General features: G+C 44.7%; 1 protein-coding gene across 1 annotated transcript; it reads left to right on the top strand.

The window, feature by feature from the left end:
- The first annotated feature begins 5,676 nt into the window (after positions 1-5,676).
- On the top strand, positions 5,677-8,706 carry LOC120743520. The gene is made up of 2 exons (XM_040047161.1): positions 5,677-8,126; positions 8,320-8,706. Exon 1 carries the CDS (start codon positions 5,709-5,711, stop codon positions 7,836-7,838), a length of 2,130 nt encoding a protein of 709 aa, XP_039903095.1. The 5' UTR covers positions 5,677-5,708; the 3' UTR covers positions 7,839-8,126; positions 8,320-8,706.
- The last annotated feature ends 3,037 nt before the right edge of the window (positions 8,707-11,743 follow it).

Genomic DNA, 11,743 nt, shown 5'->3' on the forward strand with positions numbered 1-11,743 from the left:
TAAACGGCAGTTCACCCCCTTTGCCCCAGGTGCTGGGGCTCAAGAGGTAAAAAGAGACATTGTGGCTCAATGAAAGCTCTCAGAACAAAACCTGAACTCAAACTGCTCAAACTCAAAATATTCTAAATAAGTAAATACATTGGACATGTGATGAGAGTCATGTTCTCTTTCATGTTTTACAGTTGAAAGATGGAAAAATCTGTTGAGGAGCAGTTACTGAACATTCTGGAAGATTTGGGAGAAGAGGAGCTGAAACTTTTCCACTGGTACTTGGAGAAAGGACCCAGAGGTGATTTCACAACCATCAAAAAGAGCCGACTGGAGAACGCAAGGAAGGATGGACGTCATGAAACTGTGAATCTTATGGTGGAGACATACACTACTCCCCATGTAATGGAGGTGGCGGAGTTGATTTTAAAGAAGATGAATGAAGGTCAGTCAGAGAAAAAAGACATGAAACACTCAGTGCAGTATCAGGACAACACTGTCACAGTTTATGGATTGAAAACTGAGGCTGTTTTAGTCTGAATCTTCAATTGTGTGTCTTTTCTTTTCTAATTTTGTTTGAGTACAAATATTATATTTAGACATCTTGATGCATGCTCAATCATGCAGGTAAGTAAATCTCTAAAAGTTTTTTTTTTTTTCATCTGGATGTAGCGTTTTCAGTGGGAGAAACGTGTCGTACATATGTCACCATCTTACAATGGTGATTGCAGCCATTCCCCAACTCTCTGTGAATGATACTCGTGGCCATTGAACAGTGGGTTTTGGTCAGTGGTTTTTGGTCAATGGTCATGAGAATTTGCATAATCACAATGAAGAAACTGACCTCCCAGCCCATTGTTCCTTCACTGGGCTGGTTTCAGTCATTATCCAAATGTACTGTTTATAAGATTGGGTAAAGCTGCAGTCAGCTGAGACTGAAAAAGTCACTTGGATGAGTGACGAAACGTTTCTCCCACTGATAACGCTACATCCAGATGAACAGAATCAACTTTTCGAGATTATATTTGGAATATTTTGAAGCCATGCAATGCCATGTATTCATTGTTAAACAAAAAGTTCCTGATTCATGGTGCACTTTACTCCAACAGGGAAACCCTCAGCCCAGGCATCTTCATCCTGTTTATCACAAGGTAATAATTCCTTAGTTTGTCTCAGGAGCCATTGGTAAGGTAGAAACACATGAAGTGTTCTGTCACCATGTAACCGTATTCTGTTTAAATAGATTTTCCCTGTGAAAGTTACTCTTTAGTGCCCCCTTTTGGCATGACCTGGTATAACGTGCTCAAATCCGTCTCTGTTCTATGATGTCATCAGAAAGCGCATGTTATTGTTTGGGGAAAGGACTTCTCCCGTTCTCCCATCCGCTGCTGTAGTGGCAATTGTCTCCCTTAAGACGGTCTTTAAGGGCATTGTCGGTATGTAATTCTGTTCCATCTTTACTAATGAACAATCTACTTGAAGAAATGTGATTGCAGTGTTTGCTTAATAGAAACGTTTGTAAAGAGGGAATTAGCTAACGATTTCGGCTAAATAAGTCATTGTACTGTTATTGTGTATTTCTCCTCATCTATGGTTTCTAAGAGCATTTCATGTCATGTTGTTTCTCAGTTTTACCCTACTTCAACTGGCCTAAGTAAAGGGAGTGAAGTCAAACCCTCTTGTCTGCGTGGTCATTTTGAAGAGGAGTTTAGTCTGAATGTCGACTCTAGCAAGGCGTTAGAGGCAGAGGACATGACAGTAAAACGACAGCCTCTCAAAGACCAGTCTCGTGGGGAACTGGACAGCAATTAGAGCTATCCTCCGGAAACAGCTCAGATGTAGGAAGAAATCCAATCGACAGCAACATGTCGCAGAGAACCAGCGCATCAATGAAAACCAGATCTAATATATCTGGCTCCTCCAGGCATACCAGGAGCTCAGCTGCAAGTAAGGCAGCCGCTGCACAAGCACGTGCAGAAGCTGAGGCGGCTAAGGCTGAAGCAGCATTTGTGGATAAAGAGAACGATCTGAAGCTGCAGCAAGCGGAACTGGAAGCTTCTATGCAGCTTCGAAAAATACGTCTTGAAGCGTCATTAGATAAAGTACGCATGGAAAAAAGGGCTGCAGCTGCAGAAGCAAAAGCAGAAGTTTTGGAGGCTGCAGCGATCCAAGATGATGGCGAGGGTCTTAGTGAGATAGATGTTCCTGCTGACGACCCAGTAACGCGCACAAGAGAATATGTGAAGGGTGCCTCACACGGCAGCCAAACCACGCCCATTCTAGAAACCTCCAATGATAACATGGAGACGAAACTCCTTCAGCATTCACCGACCATAGACTCCTACCCCAAGATCTTTACGCCAGGATCTGATGTACATTTTCGACCAAGCCTCAAGCCAGTTGCGACACCACACATCCAAACCCAAACCACACCCATAATAGCAAATCTAAAGGATCATTTCCCAGGCAAAGCTGATCAAAGTGAGACCTACACCCCTAAACAAGAACCAACGGTCAATTATGCACGACAGCCTCTGGACAGCGGCTACACTGGCGCGGCGTATATCACAACCCCAGACAACTCCGGTCACCCACATGAGACCACATGCCGGGAAAGGGGCCCACTGTACACTCCACTAGAAATGGAGCAGAACATGTCAGACCTTGTTAGATTTATGGCTCGACGTGAACTGGTGACTACAGGGCTCCTTCACTTCAACGACCGTCCCGAATGCTACAGAGCCTGGAAAGCATCGTTTATGAATGCCATCAGAGGTCTCAACCTCTCACCAAGTGAACAGCTTGACCTCCTCGTGAAATGGCTAGGTAAGGACTCAGCTGAACATGCCAGACGAATACGATCCGTGTATGCGAACCAACCAGCTAACGGACTCAGAGCTATGTGGGACAGGCTTAATGAGTGCTACGGTGCACCAGAGGTCATCGAGGGTGCCTTTTTGAAAAGATTAGACAACTTTCCCAAGATTCCAAACAGAGATGGTCGTAAACTAAGAGAGCTGGGAGACTTGCTGTCGGAGGTACAGGCTGCCAAAGAAGATGGTGACTTGCTTGGGCTTAGTTATCTGGATACCCCTCGTGGTGTTACCCCTGTCGTCCAGAAGCTGCCATTTTATCTCCAGGAAAAATGGCTTTCTTTAGGCTTTAAGTACAAAGAAGATCGCGGGGCTCCCTATCCCCCATTCGGTTTCTTTGTAGACTTTGTGTGTCGGGAAGCACGGATGCGCAACGACCCTGGCCTCACACAGACAGCATACGGTAGTGAGTTATTAGGCGGTAAGCAATCGTCTAAAGCCGAAGGTCACAAAGCTGTGGCAGTTTTTAAAACGAGGGTCTCGCCGGATCCTCGGCCCCTTTTCAACGGTACAAGGACTGCATCGTTTCGCACCCAATCTGGAAGCGAGTCGTCCACTAGAGATGATCCAGCAGAGCGCTGCCCGCTACACAACAAACCCCACCCCCTACCCAGGTGTCGCGGGTTTAGAGAGAAGCCAATGGAAGAAAGGAAAGCACTCTTAAAAAGGTACGGAATATGTTACAGGTGCTGCAGAGCCACACATTTGGCAAGGAATTGTGAAGACGACATCTCCTGCTCAGAGTGTGGGAGCAAGAGCCACATTGCAGCCCTCCACCCTGGATCTGCCCCATGGTCCACCAACACAGCACATTCCGCACCAGATCAGGGCGGGGAGGGAAATTCCAACCTGAATGAAGGTGATGTTTCCACAGCATGTACTGAGGTCTGCGGAAATTATTCCGCAGGGCGTTCCTGCTCAAAAATATGTCTGACCAGGGTGTACCCAACCGACTGCCCTGAAGCTGCAGTTACGGTATACACAATATTAGATGATCAGAGCAACAGATCACTTGCACGCACCGAGTTTTTCGACCTATTCAACATTACAGGGCCTCCTTCACCATACACTTTGAAGACATGTGCCGGAACACAAGAGACAGAAGGCAGACAAGCACGTGGCTTTGTGATCGAACCCATTAACGGGAGTGTCACACTCTCTTTGCCGTCACTGATTGAATGCAACGAGATCCCAAATAACCGGTGCAGAAATACCAACACCAGAGGTAGCATTAAACCACAGTCATTTGAAGGCCCTTGCAAAACACATTCCAAAGCTGGACTCCCAAGCTTCCATCCTGCTCTTGTTAGGCAGAGATATCATCAGAGTTCATAAGGTCAGAAGACAAGTGAATGGCCCACAAAACGCACCCTATGCCCAGAAGTTGGATCTGGGTTGGGTTATTGTAGGAGATGTGTGCATTGGAGATGTCCACAGACCTACGGTTATCAGCTCTTGCTACACTAACGTACTGAAAAATGGACGTCCTTCTCTCTTTCAGCCATGCCCAAACGAGTACTATGTAAAAGAGAAGTATAGTAGTGGTAGCTCCCCTTCATTTCCCCTAACATGCAAACATCTCCCTGCTAGTGAGAAATGGGCCACCTTAGACTGTAATGTGTTCCAGACAACAAAGGACGACGACAAAGAAGCTCCTTCAATCGAGGACGGACAGTTCATCCACATCATGGAGCAAGAGGTCTATAAGGACCAAGAAAACAGGTGGGTGGCTCCCCTGCCTTTCAGATCTCCACGACCAAGGCTCCCTCATAACCACGAGCAAGCACTTGAACGTCTCAAATCTCTACAGCGGTCCTTCAGAAGGAAGCCTAAAATGAAAGAAGAGTTTGTCTCGTTCATGGCAAAGATCTTTCAGAATGGGCACGCTGAAGAAGCCCCACCTCTGAAGCCTAATGAGGAGCATTGGTACCTACCTTGTTTTGGGGTTTACCATCCCAAGAAGCCCTCCCAAATAAGAGTCGTCTTCGACTCCAGTGCCCAGCACAAAGGTTTGTCTCTGAACCAAGTACTCCTAACGGGACCAGACCTCAACAACACCCTGGTAGGAGTCCTCCTTCGGTTTCGGAAAGAACAGATCGCCTTCACTGTGGACGTGCAACAGATGTTTCATTGTTTCAAGGTGCGTCCTGAAGACCGGAACTTCCTCAGGTTCCTCTGGTTTAAAGAGAACAACCCAGAGAAAGAGATTATGGAGTTCCGTATGAACGTGCACGTCTTTGGAAATAGTCCTTCGCCGGCTGTGGCTATCTACTGTCTTAGACGTGCAGCACAGGAAGGCCGGAAGGAGTATGGGGAGGACGCAGAACAGTTTGTCACTCGTGACTTTTACGTAGATGATGGGTTAAAGTCCTTGCCCACAGCAGACGCAGCTATCGACCTGCTCAAAAGAACTCAAAAAATGCTAGCTCGCTCTAACCTTAGGCTGCATAAGCTGGCTTCGAACAGCAAGGAGGTCATGAAGGCCTTTCCCAGTGAAGATCATGCCACAGACCTGAAAGATTTGGACCTTACTGCTGACACTCTACCAATGCAGCGTAGCCTTGGGCTGTACTGGGACTTGGATTCAGACTGTTTTACTTACCGCGTCCAGGACGAGAGAAAGGCATTCACTCAACGAGGAGTTCTCTCAACGGTGAACAGCCTGTACGATCCTCTAGGATTCGTTTCCCCGTGACAATTCAAGGGAAACTGCTGCTTCGAGAACTGGCCTCACAATCTTCAGATTGGGACACCCCACTACCAGCAGAAAAGGAAAAGGTGTGGGAAAGTTGGAGAGATTCTCTGCAGGAGTTAAGACATCTGAGGATCCCCCGACCGTACTCAAACATGTCACCATCCACTGTCAAGTTAACAGAACTCTGTGTCTTTTCAGACGCTTCAGAGAAAGCAGTAGCTGCTGTCGCCTACTTGAAGACTGTGGACGCAGATGGGGGATGCTGCACTAGATTGGTTGCAAGTAAAGCCAAACTGGCCCCACGTCCAGAGCATACTATACCTCGGTTGGAGCTTTGTGCAGCAGTCATGGCAGTAACTCTGTCCGAGGCCATCACCTCCGAAATAGACATTGTATTCGACGCAGTCACCTACTACACAGACAGCAAGGTGGTGCTCGGATATATCTACAATGAGAAAAGAAGGTTTTATGTATACGTGAGCAATCGAGTTCAGAGGATCAGACGAAGCACCATGCCACAGCAGTGGCGATATGTCTGTACAGAAGACAATCCCGCAGACATTGCCACACGGTCTATCACAGCAGACCGTCTTGAGAACACAATATGGTTCTCTGGACCGGCATTCTTGTCTCGACCTGAAGGGGTGTCACCTGTGGTACAGAGGTTTGACCTTTTGGAACCAGATCAAGACAGCGAAATCAGGCCTCAAGTTACAACACTGTCGGTCACAGTCTTCAAACATCTTGGCTCTGGGCGGTTCAATCGCTTCTCATGCTGGAGTTCCCTCATAAGGGCTCTTGGTACCCTTATTCACATTGTTCAGAGCTTCAAAAGGGGAAAGAAGTGTGTCGCTCAAAAATGTGAGGGCTGGCATCAGTGCAGCACACCCCCTACCGGGGATATTCTTGAACAGAGTAAGCTAGTCATTATCAAAACAGTTCAACAAGAGGTCTACAGGAAAGAACTGGAGTGTCTTGCATCAAACGCCAACATCCCCAAGAGCAGCTCACTCGTTGCCCTGGATCCCTTCATTGACTCAGAGGGGCTATTAAGGATTGGGGGTCGTCTCATTGAGGCAAAAATAGGGTTCCACGAGAAACGGCCATTGGTTCTGCCCGGACGGCATCACGTGACCACTCTCATAGTGCGTCACTTTCACGAGCAGGTACGTCACCAAGGACGTCTCTTCACTGAAGGAGCTGTCCGATCTGCAGGTTATTGGATCGTAGGTGGCAGGAGATGCATTAATAGACTTGTTTTCGAGTGTGTCACTTGTCGAAGGCTGAGAGGGAGGTGTGAAGTTCAAAAGATGGCAGACTTGCCACCAGACAGGCTCAGCATGGAACCACCTTTTAGCAACGTCGGCATTGATGTGTTTGGGCCCTGGTCTGTATCAGCCCGTCGCACGAGAGGAGGCCACGCTGATAGTAAGAGGTGGGCTGTCCTCTTTACCTGTCTGTGTGTCAGAGCTATACACATTGAGGTAATTGAGTCATTGGATTCCTCCAGTTTCATAAACGCATTCAGGAGGTTTATGGCGATTCGAGGACCTTTGAAAAACATACGCTCCGACCAGGGCACTAATTTCACCAGAGCTTGCAAAGATATGGGGATTCCCTCAAATCTTGATGGGAAAGCTATGAAGAGGTTTCTGTCAGAACACGGATGTACGTGGACCTTCAACACACCACATTCCTCTCATATGGGAGGAGCGTGGGAAAGGATGATCGGCATCACACGTCGTATCCTGGACTCGATGCTTCTTCAGATGGGCTCCTCCAAACTCACACATGAGGTACTCACAACATTCATGGCTGAGGTCTCAGCCATAGTGAACAGTCGACCACTGGTGCCTGTGTCGAACGATCCTACAGATCCTTTCATTCTCACACCGGCTTCATTGCTTACTCAGAAGGTAGATCCATGCTCAGTACCAGAAGGAGACTTTGGACATAATGACCTATTGAAACAACAGTGGCGCAGGGTCCAAAGCTTGTCTAACACATTTTGGGACAGGTGGCGGAAACAGTATCTGTCAACACTTCAGTGTCGAACAAAGTGGACTTCTGACCGGCCAAACCTTAAGCAAGGAAGTGTGGTGCTTCTTAAGGACAGTCAGTGCAGTAGGAATGACTGGCCCTTAGGTATCATCGTCGATGTGTATCCCAGTAAAGACGGAAGGGTGCGCAAAGTGCAGGTGAAGGTCATTAAGAAAGAGGGACCAAAGCTTTACGTCCGACCCGTGAATGAGATGATCTTGCTTATTCCTCCAGATGACTGAAATGTGTTTGACCTTGTCATATTAGTAGGTGAAACCCTGCTGAGTTTCAGACGGGGAGTGTTCTGTCACCATGTAACCGTATTCTGTTTAAATAGATTTTCCCTGTGAAAGTTACTCTTTAGTGCCCCCTTTTGGCATGACCTGGTATAACGTGCTCAAATCCGTCTCTGTTCTATGATGTCATCAGAAAGCGCATGTTATTGTTTGGGGAAAGGACTTCTCCCGTTCTCCCATCCGCTGCTGTAGTGGCAATTGTCTCCCTTAAGACGGTCTTTAAGGGCATTGTCGGTATGTAATTCTGTTCCATCTTTACTAATGAACAATCTACTTGAAGAAATGTGATTGCAGTGTTTGCTTAATAGAAACGTTTGTAAAGAGGGAATTAGCTAACGATTTCGGCTAAATAAGTCATTGTACTGTTATTGTGTATTTCTCCTCATCTATGGTTTCTAAGAGCATTTCATGTCATGTTGTTTCTCAGTTTTACCCTACTTCAACTGGCCTAAGTAAAGGGAGTGAAGTCAAACCCTCTTGTCTGCGTGGTCATTTTGAAGAGGAGTTTAGTCTGAATGTCGACTCTAGCAAGGCGTTAGAGGCAGAGGACATGACATGAAGGTTGTTTCCATGTGGTATCTCTGTATCTTCAGCTCTGCAGTGTAACTAGGCTCTGAGCCCCAGTTAATGAACAGCTGCCAATAAGTATAATAGCAGTTACCTACCAGAGTATCTTTATTTATAATACACTTTAAAAAAGCCATAGGTGACACAAAGTGCTGTACATTGAAACTAAATAATAACAATACATGAGATATAAAAAAAACAATTAAAAAGATCAAATAACTAAAACAGACGGAGTCTCACTGGGTCAGAAAGAATAAAAACTTTTTTAAGATGTTTTTTTGAAGTGGACAGTGAAGGGGCCTCTCTTACATCTAACAGCAAGTTAATCCATAACTTATGAACAATGATAGAGATGGCCAGGTCCCATCTGAGTGAGCTGGTCAGCTGACCTGAGAGACTGATGAGGTGTGTAGGCGTGAAGAAGGTAAGGCAGGGCCAATCTGTGAAAAATGTAAAACTGAACATAACAATTTGAAAATGAACTCTAAAATATACAGGCTGCCAGTGGAGTGAGGCTAGGAGACAGGGGTAATCCTCTCATTTACAGGTTCTTCTTAAAAGTCATGCAGCGGTGTTTTGAACCAGTTTAGCATGCGAGAGTAATGACTGACTCCCACATAAAGTCAACTACAGTAGTCCAGATATAAATAAAAGTATGGATCATTGTTTCAAAAGTGCTGCCTAGAAACCACATGTTGTGCTGTGTGTGTAACAAATAAAAAATGTTGAACTTGAAAGAAAACATTTCACTGCTGCCTGTTGCCTAAAATGCCTAAAATGATAAAAACCCAAGGTCCGTAATAATAGGTTTAAAATATACTTCCCAAAGCAACAAAAAAGGACTCATATGGGCCATTAGGCCCAAACATTTTCACCTCTGTTTTGTTGCTTGAGTATTCTGGGAGAGTAGAGAAGGAGTATATATGAATCAGTCCATTTAAAATGCTACCCCCTGGTAGGCCACATGACTGACAAGCAGCAGATAAATCAGAACTAAGAAGGTTCACAGAGAAAGTTCTCTCTGCCTAAACCATTTAATTTCAGTGCCACTAATGCCCACTAGGACATTTAATCAAGATATTAGAATATTGTGGTCTACTGTTTCAAAGGCAGTGGTCAATTCAATCAAAACCAAAACAATGTGGTTCTGTTTGTGCACTTCTAGGTACTTGTTTTGATGGTTTATTGTTTTAGTTTCGGTTTTGAATTTTAAATTTAAATGCAATCTTCATTAAGCTTTAGATTATCCCCCTGTCTCATACTTCCTATATTAGTTAATTTGTTTTAACTTCTGTCTACTTGCTACCGACTTTTTTTCTAGTTTGGTTTTTATTGTTGACTGTTGATGATTACCTTTACCTATTTATTATCCACTTTCACATTCTCAGTCAACGCTTAGTGCATAAGTACTCCTGACTTATATATACTGGTATAATTAGAATTCTTAATTCTTCTTCTTGTTTTTTTATAGGTTCTTTATCATACCATATAAAGTGCCTTCAAGTGGCAGTTGTTGTAATTTGGGGATATACTTTGTAATTATAATAAATGTAATTTATGTCAAACATGTTTTCTTTCTTTATTTTCTTTTTGCTAATTAGTTGCATCATTCTTACCTCAGATGATGTTTTGCTAAAATAAAAAAGAAACAGGGCTTTGATGTCTACAAACTGTTTAAATATACCGAAAAAAATTACGTTAACTCCCATGAAGTTAGTTAAAATTTCTCACGAAGTAACTTAGATAAACATCTGACATGATGTGATGGTGAATTATTAAGAAATACAAAAAAGGCTTCAGTTACACACGAAAAACAGACACACAAAAAAACACACCATGCAACAGCATAATAACGCTGTGATAGATCTGTTATTATGTTTTTGTTTGTTTTTCTAGAGTCATATCAAAAGTGTGAGCCTAAACACGATTCAAAACGAATGAAAAAGTTCAACTATAATAATAATAGCAAGGAGTCATTTGTGAAGATCACAGCAACCATCCTGAAGAGAATGAAGCTGAATAAGCAGGCTGATCATCTACTGAGCAGTAAGAGGATATCTATAAAAATATCAGCTAATGGAAAAACTAAACATTTAATAATGTTGGAAGATCTTGACCTGATTCTTCACAAGCACTTATTTTGGGCAGGAAAGAAATGGTCATGTACCTTTGATAAATACTTAAATTTTTTTTTCTTTATTTCTATAGGAACTCCCACTGGACGTTGTCGGCATAAACTTAAATCAGCTCTGAAGAAAAAGTTCCAGTGTGTGTTTGAGGGGATTGCTAAAGCAGGAAACCCAACCCTTCTGAATCAGATCTACACAGAGCTCTACATCACAGAGGGAGGGACTGCAGACGTCAATGACGAACATGAGGTCAGACAGATTGAAACAGCATCCAGGAAACCAGACAGACCAGAAACAACAATAAGACAAGAAGACATCTTTAAAGCCTCACCTGGAAGAGTTGAACCAATCAGAACAGTGCTGACAAAGGGAGTGGCTGGCATTGGGAAAACAGTCTTAACACAGAAATACACCCTGGACTGGGCTGAAGACAAAGTCAACCAGGACATCCAGTTCATCTTTCCATTCACTTTCAGAGAGCTGAATGTGCTGAAAGAGGAAAAGTTCAGCTTGGTGGAACTTGTTCATCACTTCTTTACTGAAACCAAAGAAGCAGGAATCTGCAGCTTTGAAGACTTCCAGGTTGTGTTCATCTTTGATGGTCTGGATGAGTGTCGACTTCCTCTGGACTTCCACAAAACTACAATCCTAACTGACCCTAGAAAGTCCACCTCAGTGGATGTGCTGCTGATAAACCTCATCAGGGGAAAACTGCTTCCCTCTGCTTGCCTCTGGATAACCACACGACCTGCAGCAGCCAATCAGATCCCTCCTGACTGTGTTGGCATGGTGACAGAGGTCAGAGGGTTCACTGACCCACAGAAGGAGGAGTACTTCAGGAAGAGATTCAGAGATGAGGAGCAGGCCAGCAGGATCATCTCCCACATCAAGACATCACGGAGCCTCCACATCATGTGCCACATTCCAGTCTTCTGCTGGATCACTGCTACAGTTCTGGAGGATGAGCTGGAAACCAGAGAGGGAGGAGAGCTGCCCAAGACCCTGACTGAGATGTACATCCACTTCCTGGTGGTTCAGGCCAAAGTGAAGAAGGTCAAGTATGATGGAGGAGCTGAGACAGATCCACACTGGAGTCCAGAGAGCAGGAAGATGATTGAGTCACTGGGAAAACTGGCTTTTGATCAGCTGCAGAAA

This window comes from Simochromis diagramma, unplaced genomic scaffold, assembly GCF_900408965.1.
Source record: "Simochromis diagramma unplaced genomic scaffold, fSimDia1.1 OVJJ01000113.1, whole genome shotgun sequence".
NCBI classification, from domain to species: domain Eukaryota; kingdom Metazoa; phylum Chordata; class Actinopteri; order Cichliformes; family Cichlidae; genus Simochromis; species Simochromis diagramma.

Excerpts from the sequence above, each read along its gene's own strand:
- LOC120743520 (XM_040047161.1), top strand. The coding sequence starts at position 5,709 with ATGTCACCATCCACTGTCAAGTTAACAGAACTCTGTGTCTTTTCAGAC.